At 28.6% G+C, this 15268-nt stretch overlaps 2 protein-coding genes across 7 annotated transcripts; one reads left to right on the top strand and one right to left on the bottom strand.

Moving 5' to 3' along the window:
* Nucleotides 1-535: 535 nt before the first annotated feature.
* LOC8276956 (60S ribosomal protein L7a-2) lies at nucleotides 536-2669 on the top strand. The gene is made up of 7 exons (XM_015723431.3): nucleotides 536-682; nucleotides 760-810; nucleotides 906-1107; nucleotides 1676-1845; nucleotides 1947-2075; nucleotides 2168-2260; nucleotides 2366-2669. The coding sequence occupies exons 1-7, from the start codon at nucleotides 680-682 to the stop codon at nucleotides 2495-2497; spliced, it is 780 nt and encodes a 259-aa protein (XP_015578917.1). The 5' UTR covers nucleotides 536-679; the 3' UTR covers nucleotides 2498-2669.
* Nucleotides 2670-2916: 247 nt separating this feature from the next.
* On the bottom strand, nucleotides 2917-5502 carry LOC8276955 (uncharacterized protein YwbO). 6 transcript variants are annotated; one of them, XM_015723432.3, is made up of 8 exons: nucleotides 5279-5502; nucleotides 4317-4480; nucleotides 4111-4230; nucleotides 3969-4012; nucleotides 3765-3890; nucleotides 3545-3629; nucleotides 3271-3327; nucleotides 2917-3196 (listed from the first exon to the last, which is right to left on the bottom strand). In XM_015723432.3, exons 1-8 carry the CDS (start codon nucleotides 5328-5330, stop codon nucleotides 3119-3121), a joined length of 726 nt encoding a protein of 241 aa, XP_015578918.1. In that variant the 5' UTR covers nucleotides 5331-5502; the 3' UTR covers nucleotides 2917-3118. The 6 variants fall into 6 exon arrangements, with proteins under 6 accessions (XP_015578918.1, XP_048230356.1, XP_015578919.1 ...); XM_048374399.1 differs by having other exon boundaries at nucleotides 4410-4480; XM_015723433.3 differs by having other exon boundaries at nucleotides 4317-4473; nucleotides 5279-5477.
* Nucleotides 5503-15268: the final 9766 nt, after the last annotated feature.

The following is a 15268-nucleotide window of genomic DNA, read 5'->3' as shown; positions in this document are numbered from 1 at the left end:
TTACTTTAATATGTAAAACTTATAAAAAAAAACCACAATAAATATAAATAACTAGATTCAAATTGAATAAAAAAAATCGAAGAGTTAAAATATGAAATTTATAATTATTGTTTCATTGTTCAATACAGGAAAAGAAATCCGTCAAAGCACATTTCGCACCAGAAGCAAGAAACTTTACCTTGGTGTGCAGGTCCGCAAGAGATTCATGATAAGAGTTGGTTCTGCAACATATGCCCAACTGACCATTTTTATGGATAAAACTTTTGAAACAGGGTTCAATCTTTCTTGATCGTACTACTAAAATCTAAAAATGCAAATACAGAGGAAAGCCCATGGGAGGTCCAAGCCCAAATCCTTAGCATCAAAGATAAGCTCGCTCCCACAGTTTGTTTTTCAAAAACACATCTTTTGTTGTCCCCGGACCTGCAAATTTTGTGGCCGTTCGAATCCACCTGAGCCTCTTCTTTTAGCAATGAAAATCCCATTTCCTTTTCTTTTTTTTTTTAAAAAAAAAAACAAAGAAAAGTAGTAAAGGAGTGAGTATAAATTAGCAATGACTAAAGCTAAAATGACGAAAGAGGACAGTCTATATAAGCTGTCCCGCGTATCTATAAAACCTCATTCAGCTTGCTGGCTCTAGGGTTTTTGCTCTCGTAGAAGGCGGCGGAAAGGCACAGAAATGGTAATCCGCAAATCTCAATTCGATGGCTCTTTTACCATTAATTTTGTTATTAATTATTGTATTTCCTTCTGCTTTAGGCTCCAAAGAGAGGAGTAAAAGTGTCTGCAGCACCTGCCAAGAAGAAACCGGTATGTGCTAGATATTTGCTTTTGCGGCTTCAGGATTATACCGAGTTTGTTTCTGTTGTGCTGTTAATGTTTAGATGCTTGTTTCGCAATTGTAGGAGAAGGTTCAGAATCCATTATTTGAGAAGCGGCCAAAGCAATTTGGTATTGGGGGCGCTTTGCCTCCTAAAAAGGATTTGCACAGGTTTGTGAAATGGCCCAAGGTTGTTCAAATTCAGAGGAAGAGGAGGATTCTTAGGCAGAGGTTGAAGGTTCCACCTGCTTTGAATCAGTTTACTAAGACTTTGGACAAAAATCTTGGTTAGTTCTTGGTGCCCGCTTGGCTTTTTTTACTGCTGTTCAATTACCATTTGTACGGTTATTACTTTTATAATATGTTCTGTCATTTTGTAGCTGCATTGAAAAAATGCTATTATTTTATTTTTTCTTGTAGAGAAATCTTTTCATTGCGTTGCCTAGCATGTGAAAATGACGTTTAATATTATGATATATCAGTTACCCATTAACATTAACTCAATAAACATCACTCAGTGAGCTTTGTTACTGGTGGATAAGAATCATTTTTCAATGGGTTGAGAAGAAGTTGTAGCTAGGTTTGGAAGCTTTGTTTTCTGTTATATGAAATTTAGGCAGGGGAAAGTGGTGCGATTTCTTTGAGATGAATATTCTATTTTTTTTTTGTCTAATTTTCTTGTTTTTAGATCTTTTAACTTTCCTATCGTTCCTTAGTGTTTGCTGTTCACACATGGACTTGTTGTCCCCAAGACCTTATACTCCATCACCCTTGTTTGATGCACTTATTCCAAATAAAACTTCACTCTTTTGATTGACTGGAGTATTTTGCCATTTGCTTGGTTGTGATTTGCAGCGACAAGCTTGTTCAAGTTGCTCCTCAAGTATAGGCCTGAGGATAGAGCTGCAAAGAGAGAACGCCTTGTACAGAGGGCTCAGGCTGAAGCTGAAGGAAAAACTGTTGAGGCTAAGAAGCCTATTGTTGTGAAATATGGGCTTAACCACGTTACTTATCTTATTGAGCAGGTTGGTGAAGATACTTGTCATACTTGTAACAGTTATTCTGCATGTAGAATTTATTTTTTCCTGAAATGTTCAATTGTAAGATTTTTTTTTTCTGTTTTCAGAAAAAGGCACAGTTAGTTGTTATTGCTCATGATGTGGACCCTGTCGAGTTGGTTGTATGGCTTCCAGCTTTGTGCCGGAAAATGGAGGTTCCTTACTGCATTGTGAAAGGGAAATCACGATTGGGATCGGTATTCTCTATAAATATATTTAATCTAGTTACATATTGTTTTAGTCATTAAAATTTCTAAGTGGAATAATTGATTTGTGATTTGCTCAATAGGTTGTCCACAAGAAAACTGCAGCTGTCTTGTGTTTGACTACGGTGAAGAATGAAGACAAGTTGGAGTTCAGCAAAATTCTAGAGGCAATCAAGGTATACTGGATCTGCAATTTTGTTTCTTGTTTTTACTTTCAAATGTTCATATGCATCCTGTACTATCATATACCTGTATTTCTAAGTAGTTTCAATTCAATCCAGGCAAACTTCAATGACAAGTATGATGAGCTCCGGAAGAAGTGGGGAGGTGGCATCATGGGTTCAAAATCGCAAGCCAAAACCAAGGCTAAAGAGAGAGTTCTTGCGAAGGAAGCAGCTCAGAGGATGAGTTAGGAGAATTGTCCTAGAGGAACACACTACGCTGTTGATTTATTACCCCATGTTAATTGAGATGTTCTTATGTCGTAGTCCTATAAAAACAGCTTACTTGTTTGGCTCACTTTTTTTGGTGCGAGTTTTGGCATGGATTTCTTTCAACTTTACAAGTATCTATTTGTTTCCATTACATCTTGATATACTTTTACAGCTCTTGAGATTGTTCAATTCGCTGAAAACCTTCTTAAATGGACTCGGAAAAAACTGTTTAATCAGTTGATGGGTAAGCATGATTAGATTTGAGAGATTAAATTATGTAAAAGATTTAATATTTTTGATTAGTGTTATTGCCCTTATTGTGTATGCATAAGTAGATTATGCATAAAATACTCGCATAATGTAACATTTGCCGTCGCATAAAAATATTGTCAGATCTATTATAAGAATCCCAAAGCGCCATTTATTCTGAAACTTGATATTGTGTTGACCAACATCAGTTATAAACTTTACCAGTATTCTTTAAAGGTACAAGTAAACAAATAAATGGCAGGACAGAGCGGTACTTGTACATGTCAACCCTCCTTTATTGTTCAATACAGGAAAAGATATCTTTGCTGTATAATGAAAATATTTTCAATATTAACTTGCAGCAACTTCAAAAGCTCTCAGGAAAACTTCTGTGGGCTGGCCGCCACTCAATTTGTGCTTCCCATTAATCTGTTTAAAAAACAGATTCCTTAGTGACATATATATCTATAAATATTTCCATGTAAACATATAAAATGACATACCACATAGTATGGAACTCCTGTGATGTTTGTTGAGTATTTCTCGAGATCTTCGCTGACCTTCAAATAATCATAATGAGAAAGTTCAGCTTGGCTAATCCACGATCCTTCAAAATAAATGGATTGTCTTTTGGTTCCTTTCGCTATCCCCCCAATAAATCATTAAAGATTTGTTTTCAATAAAATCTTATGTATGAAAAAATCCAGTTGGATAGTATCAGGTAGTCATGAATACAAAACAAAGGAATATGATTTGAGTGAGAGAAAGAGAAGTGACCTCCTGGACTCCATTATTTGGGTCTGCAAGGAACTCTGCTGCTCCCCATAGCCCAGCCTCTGCAGCGCATTCCAGAAGAAATTCCCTGTTTCAGTTATAAATGTTAGTGTTAAGTGTGAACCATTTCGGTATGCAATTGTCATCAGAAATCTCATGATGTAGTTGAAAATTTAAGTGTGTTAACAGGATGGACTTAAAAGCATATTTGTGGTAAATTTACCTGTCGCCAATGTATTTAGCCTGTGTGAAGTAACCAAGGAACAACTCCTCTACAAGCTTATGTTGCTTATCAAGACCTTGTTGCCCAGCAAAATTTATAAGCCTGTGGCTGTCTAAAGTATTGCCCCTGTGCAAATACAGAACAATGTTAATAGTTTACCAAACCGGACCATATTTCAATACCAAAATAAGTTTTGAATCTTACGTGAGACCAGATATGTTATATTCCAGACCAAGACCCCTAAAAACCTGCAATTTTCAATATGTTTTGCGGTTGAGTTCATTACATATGGCAGGACAGACAAAGGTACAGAGGAAGAGAGCAAGATGATGATGATATGAAAAACCTCAGTCATTCGAGCTATAATTCCATCAGTTCGAGATCCAAACTTTTCCCTATAATATTGCAGCTTATTTACGCCTTCTTTAGGGGCAGATGGATTAAGAAAAAATGGATGCCATTTGATCTGCAAAATAAAACTAAGCTCAGTTAGAATGTAACTTCACAGATCAAAAGCCAAACCAAGAGACAGCCCTGTCAAGAGAGGAAGACCTCAAAATCAAACCGATCTTTAGAAGCAGCTACAGCTTTGTCTAAATTTCTCTTGCCAACAAAGCACCATGGGCATACAGTGTCTGAACTTACATCAATCCGAATAAGCTTCTTGCCGCTGCTACTAGTGATTGACTCTGACATGATCCTCGAGGGTCTGCTACCTTGCTGGCACATTTTTTATATCAAACTCCAATATAGAAGATCTTACAATCACTCCGGAGATTTAACATTGTGTCAATTTTGAAGTTCTATAATATCACATGATCAAGATGGAGTCTGAATTAAGAAAAATACTTTTTACATCACTGCTTTATCAAAGGAGCACAGTAAGACACCTAGAACACTGATTGCATTCCATAACAAACAGTGACAAAGTAGCAGGTAGTTAATCAATGTGTTCTGTTCAAATCGCAAATCTTCATTCCTTAAATTGCCTTTTTTCTTTTTTTTTTTTTGGTGAAGAATTGCCTTTTTATTTCATTTATCTACTTCCTTTGTCAACATCACAAAAATCCCAGTCAGAACAACCAGAAACTACCCTTCTTAATTCCATTTGTTTTATTAATCAGATCCTACATTAAAGATGATTCCTTTTTGGTGTTAATTAAGATTGAAGCCTTTCATGGAACACTAATCAGAAACTAACATGACTAATTTCACTTGTTCTGTTATTAAGACATAATCACACAAAATTGCTTTATGGCTCAAGTGAGAGAAAAGATGGAAACAAAAGATAATCCGAGTAACAAAACAAAGAAAATACAGAACAAGAAATTGGGTTTGCTTCATTTGTCCAGCAAAGACAAAATTCACAATTATTTGGCAAGAAAATGAATTATAAATTACCAGTCAACAATTGAAAAGAACAAAAATTTGTGATAAATAAATAAAATTTATTCTAATTTTAACAGAAAAGATCAAGAAATGAGAATTGACAAAAATGCTTAGGTATTGTTTACCTGAAAGAATAAATGTTGAAGATGGGACCTTGTGAAGTGCTACCAAACGCATTGCCAGTGGGAAAATATAAGGAACGATATTTGCTTTTATAGGATGAACCTCTGGTTGACCATTTCCATTTCCTTTCACCTACCCCAATTTCAGACCAAGTGTTCTTTTTCAAAGAGATACTATTATTGCTACCATTATTTAACTTTTTGCCAGTTTACCCATCCAACTTTTCTTTAGTTACAATTGAAGAGGAGGAAGCACCTATTGGCATAGATGCAGTTTATCTATCAACTTGCCAAAAGGCTAATTCGATCAATCAAAAAATTAGATCACAAAAAAATGTTTAATTTGGGCCTTAAACTATACTAAGTATTAAATTCTATTTTTATTTGAGTCAAAGTAAAATAAATTTATTTTATATAGTTTGATCTTAATGCCTAACAAGAATTAATAATTATCAGTATAATAATTAATAACTAAATTATAAAAGTGATAATTTATTATATACTATAAAAATTACTTAGCATTATATAAATTATATAAATAACAAGTTTAAAAAATTATAAAGCTATTTCAAATAAATTACACAATATTAAATTATATATATATATATATATATATATATATATATATATATATATGAACCAATAATTCATTATTCTGTATTTTTCCTGTATTAAGATCCGAATCAAACCTAAAACTAAAAGAATTATCAAGTTATTATTTTTATTAAAAATTAAAATTGAATATAATATTAAAATTATAATTTAAAATGTTATTTCCTAGAATTAAAATCATTATCTAATTATAAAACTAATTTATTAGTTAATATAATGTTAAAATATAATTAATATATTATTTTTTAGAATAGAATTAGTATTATTATCTGGTTAGAAAATTATTTTATTAGTTTAGATAAGATCAAAATATAACTAATATGTTATTTCTTAGGATTAGAGTAAGTATTTAAATTAGGAATGTAATTTATGAATTAACATATTAATAGAAAAAACTATAAAACTACACATAAGCTTGAATTCTATGTGTTAAAAGTAAGTATATATATTAAAATAAAAATTATATGTGTCAAAAATTAAATATACAGGTCCAAAAAACTTAAAATTTCATAAATTAATATATATAAATTTTGAGCATAGACTCATGGCGTCTATTCCCTTATGTAGTCTAAGGCTATTCTATTTTTATGCATAAATTAGAATATGAACCAGATTAATACCTGCCACAATGCGTATTATTTTAACAATAATAGAATTATATTATTATAAGTAAAATTTTAAATTAAAATAATATTAAAATATTATCATTACTTTTGGATGTAATCACTTTTGATAATTATCAATTAAATTTTTACTAATTTAAAATAAAGGTAAAAAGAGTGTGAGATAAAATAAAATAAGAGATAAAAAATAAATGAGAATAAATATATGACCATTAAAAATGTAAAATAATTATTTAATTAATAAGATAATTAATTTCTATGAGAGTAGAAAAATTAGAAAGAAAATAATAACAAAAAATTTGAAAGTGAAAAGGAATATTAAAAGTTGTGCTTTTAAATAGTACTCAATAGGATATTAAGTATCTAACTGATCCTTATAAAAGTAGAAATGTTCTAAAAAAAATATAACAAAAAACTTTAAAAGGAGAAGAAATATAAAAAATTGTGCCTTCAAATGGCACTAAATAGGCTATTAAATTCAATTACTCTTATAAATATAAATGTGATGATTAAAAAGAAAAAAAATAATTTTTAGTTAATAAGATAATTATTTCACTATGAAAATTAAAAAAATTTAATCAAAATTTAAAATTATGAGAAAATTTGAAAAAAAGGATTATAAAATAATTATAATTTATAATTAAGTTATTTTATGTTGTAATACAATAATTAAAAGATTATCTAATATGAAATTTATAAAAAAAGAATTTAAAATGGTAGAGAAATGTGAAATAATTAAATATTTTAATTAAAATGTTAAAGTTATAATCTTAATACTTTATAAAATAGTAAAAAATATTAAAATTGATTAACTATCTAAAAATTATAAAAAATAGCTTATGAGTCATAATATATACTACGTAGGAAAGAGAAAATAATGTGATATATATATATATATATATATATATATATATATATATATATATATATATATATATATATATATATATATATATATAAGCACAATTTTTACTCCGCCAACAATCAAGCACATGTACTGAATAAAATAGTAGGAAGAAGTTTAAAGTTATTAAATTATACATTTATCTAAAATTAGTTAGGCTTAACATGGACACTTGCAAGCAATGAGGTCGGAGCCTTTTAAAGCCATTATCCATCCATGAACTTATATTTGTGCGAATTCAACAAATTTTGTCTTTATTATTTCTTCTAAAATATAATATGAAGTAAAGATAAATACATTGATATAAAGTTTATGGAAAAAGACGTTCCAACAAATTTTTTTTACAAATCTTAGTATATTGGACTAAGAAGAAAGAAGAAGAAGAAGAAGAATGAAAAAAAAAAAAACTTATAGTATCAACAGCTAAATTTATGTAAACAAATACAAAAACAGGAATAAAAAATAAAAAAATTGAAAAACATAGTAAAAAAAATAAAATTTGACACGAAAGGAAAATTGTAACATTAGTGATTTATGAAGAAAGAAAATCAACAGTTATTATCAAATTTTTAAAATAATAATTAGTGGTATAGAAAGTAAAACTCTAACAATTTATAGAATAGTATCAAAAATCATATAACATGCCAAATAAGAAAGAGCAAACATGTTTTAAGATATTGTTTTTATATATAGATGGATGTGTTCTTTCACTCTTAAGAAATATGATTTGAAATGCAAATATAAGGTTAATAAATAAATGAAACCTAAAAATACACGGAAAGAAAAAGTAGAGTATAGAACAACAAATGTATGTATTAGAACTCTAACAGAAAATGAAAAAAAAAATGAAACATTCAATACAAACCGCCTTCGTAAAGCCTCTCTTTGAATTATCAAACATCGCATCAAAGAATAAAAAAAATACGAATTTTATTTTTTGCTTGTCACTTCTTCTTTAATCAATAACATAAAGAGAATAAAAAAGAAAAAGATGATGAAGGAGCTCAGATGCCGAAGAAAATCTTTACTGTAAGTTCCATCAAAGACGCTTCAACTCTTATGATTTATCTGTTTGGTAATAATTTTTCTTTTTCCTTTTCAAATAATTGTATGGTGATGCAGATATTGATCAGAGTCTAGTTTCTGATTTAACAAAAGGAACCGAAATGACTCTTTTAAGATGATTGTTTTACTATGTATTAAAAGCTAATGTATGTATTAATCTAAGCCTAATATCTGATTTTAGAAAAAAAGAAATTAAAAGGGCTCTTTTACATTGAAAGATGAATGTCCTATTTTACATTAAATGCTAGATACAAATAGAAAACATTAAAAAGGAAAGATATATAACAGAAATATCAAAATATAAAAAAAAATTCAGATTAAAAAAAAAGAGGAATTGAAACAACTATTTTAAGATGGTTGTTTTACTTTGAATTAAAAGCTAATGCATGTGTTAATCTAAGCCTAATATCTGATTTAAAAAAAAAAAACGGAAAGGGCTCTTTCACCTTAAAAGATGGATGTCTTACTTTACATTAAACGCTAGATACAAATAGAAAGCATTAAAAAGAAAAAGTATAACAAAAATACTAAAATACAAAAAAATAATGTCTGATTTTAAAAAAAGAACTGAAAGAACTCTTTTAAGATGGTTGCTTTACTCTGTATTAAAAGCTAATGCATGTATTGTTCTAAGCCTAATATCATATTTTAGAGAGAAAAAGGAAACTGAAAGGTCTCTTTTATTTTGAAAGATGGATGTCTTATTGTACATTAAATACTAGATACAAATATAAAGCATTAACAAGGAAAAGATATAATAAAAATATCAAAATAAAAAGAAAAATTCTAATTTTAAAAAAAGAATTAAAATAACTCTTTTAAGATAGTTTGTTTACTTTGCATTAAAAGCTAATGCATGTGTTGATCTAAATCTAATATCTGATTTAAAAAAAATAAAAAAATTGAAAGGGCTCTTTTACCTTAAAAGATGGATGCCTTAAATTACATTAAACACTAAATACAAATAAAAACATTAAAAAGGAAAAAATATAATAAACATATCAAAATACAAAGAAATAATTTCTAATTAAAAAAAACTAAAAAACTCATTTAAAATTATTGTTTCACTTTACATTAAAAGCTAATGCATGTGTTGATTTAAGGCTAACATCTGATTTTTTAAAAAGAAATTGAAAGGGCTTGTTTATTTAAAACATGGATATTTTACTTTACATTAAATGGTAGATACAAATAGAAAGTATAAAAAAAGAAAAAAAAAAACCAAAATATAAAGAAAAATTTTTTATTTTGAAAAAAAGAAATTGAAAAAACTCTTTTAAGATAGTTGTTTTACTTTGTATTAAAGATAATGCATGTATTGATCTAAACCTAATATTTGATTTGAAAAAAATAAATTAAAAGAGCTCTTTTATTTGAAAGATGATGTTTTACTTTACATTAAACACTAGATACAAATAAAAAACATAAAAAAGTAAAAAATATAATAAAAATATCAAAATGCAAAGAAATAAAACTAAACAATTGAGTGATATCACTTATGAAAAAGAAGCTATATGTCAAAACACTCTTTTTCATATATATATAGATGTCTTGGAGATCTTTAAACTTAGGATAAAGTTCAAAAAAACTACTATGTGGTTTGACGTTTTTACACTTGAGGGACATATATATTTTTTGTATAAAAAAGAACACCATATGTTTTATTTTCTTACTATTTTTTAGGTAAATATTTATATTTTTATTCTTTTTTTTTTATATAGCTTTGCATGTATTTAATTTGAACCATAACTAAATTATGATTTTTATAAGTAATATGATATCTAATGATGTATCATAGAATTCACAAAGATATTAAATTTTATTTTTATTTTATAAATTTAATTAAAATTAAGAAAATTTATGTTTTAATAATTTGTTATGATCATAAAAATATCTTGTCGAATGCTAAATTACTTAAAAATACTTATTTTATCAAAAAGTTACATTCCTATTGATATTTAAAATCTAAAAAAATTGAGAAAAACATGATATACCTAAAAAATATATAAAAAGTAAAATATATGTTACTCATTTGATATAAAAAAATCTCTATTCCTCAAATGTAAAAGTCTCAAACATAAGATAGTTTTTTAAACTTTACCCTGAAATTTATTTATTTATTTTAGCGCTTCTAAATTTTGTAAAATGTATGCAATAAAAGTTCTTTATCTTCGGCTCAAATATGATATTGGTTTAATTACCAATTAAATTTTGAATTTTAACTTTTTAATAATTTTAAAATTTTAAAATAACTACACATTTTTTTTTAAATAAACAAATATACATATTTTTAATTTATTTTTAAAAATATTTTTCAATCAATTTTTTTAAAATTTTATAGTAAGAAAGATGACACGGGAAGTTGAATATACTTACTAAAAAAATAATAATTATAAATCAATAAAAATAGTTTATGCTAGGCTTAATAATATAACTACTAAAAGTCTCATATATGTGCTTTCTTTCACACATTTTACATCTAAATACAATAAAAATTTCTATTGACTCACTAAACTTTTTATATTAGTAAGCAAAATTAACTTATCACGTGATTGTTTAAATTGCAAAATTTTAAAAATTATTGTTGAATAGTATTTTTGAAAATAAATTAAAAGCATAGGCATTTATTTTAAAATTTTAAAATAATTAGATAAAATTATTAAAAAGTGTAAAGTTTAGGATAATTAGTAATTAGGCCTATGATATTTATGCGTATGAAATTTGTTGTTTATATCTAGATGCTAACATAATTTACAGGAGCAATTAAAAATGTTAAAGCTAGAAGATATAAATTTGTTAAGTGATAATTGATTTAAAGTTTTGATATCTTAAGAAAAAATGGATATTACATATATGATAATGATATGGGATAATGAACTTTCAATCTAAGCCCAATGTAAGGTTAATATTAACATAATTGATTAATGTTAAGGTAGTGTATGCATGCTCTGAAAATTGATTCTTTATGTAGTATCAAATGATATCCCCTTTTAGAAATATTGTGGTTCAACTTTACAAGAGTGAGAAATTGAAATTTGAAGTATGAAAACTCAATATGTGCTTGAAGAGCAAGAAGCTCTTAATTTGTTCATGAAGGAGGTTGAGAATGGCAACTCCACCTAAATACGAGACACCGTAAAACTTATAAAACTTAAAAAAAAAAATAAAAGATTTTACCCTTCACATGATATAGTATGAATAATGACATCATAATGAAGTTTTAAAAGTTCGAGGATCGACATATTGCTATTTTGATTATATTAGAGTTCATTAAACTATCAGAATACTTGTATAATAATATACAATGACATCTAAATATGAGGGACAGAAAAAATATAATTTTAGGTTGATTGCTAAAAAATTCATGAAAAATTTAGTAAATATTTGTAAATTTTTAAAATTTGATGTCATATTTTAACATTTATATTAATTTTAACATTAATAAAATTATTTGTCAAATTTATCAAAGTATCGACTCAATATTAGAGTTATTAATTTATTTTATTATTAAAAATATTATTATTTAAGTAAATAAATTAATATTTTATTTTTCTTGATTTTAGAATTTTCTTAATCTTATATATTTAAACGATAATAATTTAGTAGTGAGAGTGCTGCTCAGTTTTTTTTTTTGTCGCTATAGTTTACAGCATGTCAAAAAGATTAGTTGATAATTTGACCATTAGTTAAATTTGAGATCCATTAAAAATTTTGAGATTAAAATAAAATTTTGAAAAAAAATATACACTAGATTTGATTACAAATACAAAATACAATATTTATTTAGCATTAAACTTTCTTTTTATGTATCTAATTAGAAATAATTGTTTCTACTTCATGTTAATAAAATATATTAGTATACATACTCTATTATCACAATTGAATCCGATTGATAATTAAAACTATTACGAAAATTATATCAGAATTTTTACCTGCACTGTTTCCTTTGAAAGGAAGATATGCTTCCACTAAAAAAGATCAGATCACAAATAAAGTCTGGTAGAACCCCAAACTAAGACATAGGACGTGACAAGGAAACACTTGCTCTAGCTAACATATGAGCACAATGATTCGTAGACCGCCTAATACAGGTAAACGCAGCATCATGAATATTAGCAACCACATGCTTGCAACCATCAATTATCAAGCCGAAGCTTAAGTTATCAGAAGTCAAGGCAACACAGACACCAAGAGAGTCCATATCAATGCTGACTCTAGACCAGTTCATGTGTTTAATCCAGCTCAACGCCTCTCGAACAGCCATAGCTTCAGCCAAGTTTGCTTCGTACACACCATGGATTATCAAAGCTCGAGCTGCAACAAGATTAGCAGCGTGGTTGCGAACAACCATCCCATAACCAGTTCTGTTTTGAGCTTGAAAAATGCCAGCATCTTCATTAATCTTCAAGTACTCATTATGAGGTTTTCGCCAACTGACAGCACCACAATCAACATTGCACACTGAATCTTAGCAGAACTGCTTCCTACGAGCTTCCTGCCATAGGAGTAATTGTGTGCCTGCATAATTAACGACCTGCCTGAGGCTGCAATGCTTAGAATTCCACACAACATCATTTCTGGCTCTCCATAAGGCTCAACAGAGAGTAAGAGCTCAAGGGACCGGATCAGCAGCCAAATGGTGGAAGACCATATCAAACCATTGTAGCAAATTCGTGACAGAGTTAACATTTATGTGACAGATAAAAGACCAAGCTGTTGCTGCAAATGGACAAGACACAAGAGCATGGAAAGCTGATTCATTATTTTGGGCACAAATTGGACAATCTACTACAACATCAACCCGTCTAGATCTTAGCATTTGCAAGGTGGGCAGAGTATTGACTGAGCCTCTCCAAACCACATCTTTAACTTTTGGAGGAACTTGGCAACTTTATATCATTTTCCACAGAGAACTATTAGAATGAGCCAAATCCTGCCATAAAGAAGACATAATTGCTCTATAACAATTGCGGACAGAAAAGTTGCCTCTAGTATCATGTCTCTCGGTAAAATTTATCTTGATTGTCTCACTTACTAAAAGGTACTTGTATAGTGAGGGTACGATCTCTAGCATCAAAAAGATAAGCTAGGATGTCCACATCCCATATTCTCAGATCCCGAAGCATTAGTTAGGAAACTAAAGTAGTTTCCATTCCAGCTAAAGCAACAGAAGAAGGTAGGGGTTGTTATAATCAGGAAACCAGGGTGACCCCCAGACAAGAGTTGAAGCCCTTGTCCTAATGCGAACACGACAGCCATCAATTATCAATTGTTACATGGCTAAGATACTCCGCCAAATCAAACTCGGGTTGCTCCGCAGAGAAGCATGCACAAAATCAGTTTGAGAAAACTACCATGCCTTGTACAAATTAGAAACTAGAGAGCTTGGATCATTAATGAACTTCCATGCCTGTTTGCTCAATAATGCTAAATTAAAATGATGTAGTTTCTTAAAGCCCATATAACCTGCTAATTTGAGGACACAAAGACGATCCCAAGACATCAAGTTAATTCCCCTACTATCTCCATTACCCGAACCCCACCAGAAACTATTCATAATCTTTTCAATAACATCACAAAAATCATGAGGGAGTAGGAATACACTCATAGCATAGTAAGGCATTGACTGAGCTATAATTTTCAGAAGTATTTCCTTACCCAACCCGTGAAATAAGAGATCTTTTCCAGCCTTGAATTCTATGCCGAATCTTATCTTTGATAAAAGAAATATATGTTTCTTATTTCTGCCAACAAACGAGGGAAGACCAAGGTGCTTGTCATGACCACCGTCCCTCGGAATGTACAAAATCTGCTTGAGAAAAGTCATAGCCCCTGGATGAACATTAGGACTAAACCGTATCAAAGATTTCTCAAGGTTTATAGCCTAGACTGAAGCTAATCGATAGTGTTAGCCTTGAAGAAAATGAGGTTGTCCTCCGCAAAGAAAATGTGGCTCATAACCGGAGCTTCGGTTTAAAGGTCAATTTGGTTCCTTAACTTAGAGTTAATGCCAATTTACTCAGATTTTAACTTTTTGGCCCATTTCACCCATCAACTTAGCAAAAGCAGTCAATTCAGTCCAAACTCACATAAAATTAAGAGATTAGATTCCATACATCAATGCTAAATAAGTAAAAACTCAGTTAAATGACCTAATCAATAAATAAAATTCAGTTTAGTCCTTAAAACTTCATATTAAATATCAAACTCAATTAAAATGAAATTACTAAAGAATTTAACATAAACAATAGTAACTAATTAGTAATTTTCTTATTCACTTGACTAAATAATCCTAAAAATAATAACTAGATCAAAAAATTTATCAACTAATTATTTTTATTAGAATTTAAGATTAATTATTTAAAAAAATAAAAAATTTTCTACATTTAATACAAATTTAAACTTGCATGAGCTAAATTTTATTATTTTATTTAAATCTTTATTAAAAATTGCAAATTAATTATTTTTCGTTAGATATCATTATTAGATTATATTAAGATAAAAATTTTATAATACAAATTATTTTTCTAAGTTTAATACATAATATAAAGTCGGACTAAAATAAACTTTACTTATTGATTAGGTCTTTCATTTACTTGCTTTGCATACGCCTGTAATTCAATTTCTTATTTTTATGGAAATTCGAACTAAATTGATCGTTTTTGTCAAATTAGTGAATAATAAAAAATTACAATCTGAGTAAATTGACCATTGACTCCAAATTTAGGGAGCAAATTGACCTTTAAAACCCAGAGCTTCTCTAGCAATTCTTAAACCATGAATAGCACC

The sequence above is a fragment of the Ricinus communis genome, chromosome 5, assembly GCF_019578655.1.
Source record: "Ricinus communis isolate WT05 ecotype wild-type chromosome 5, ASM1957865v1, whole genome shotgun sequence".
Lineage (NCBI taxonomy): Eukaryota > Viridiplantae > Streptophyta > Magnoliopsida > Malpighiales > Euphorbiaceae > Ricinus > Ricinus communis.
This window is presented reverse-complemented; position numbering and strand designations above follow the sequence as displayed.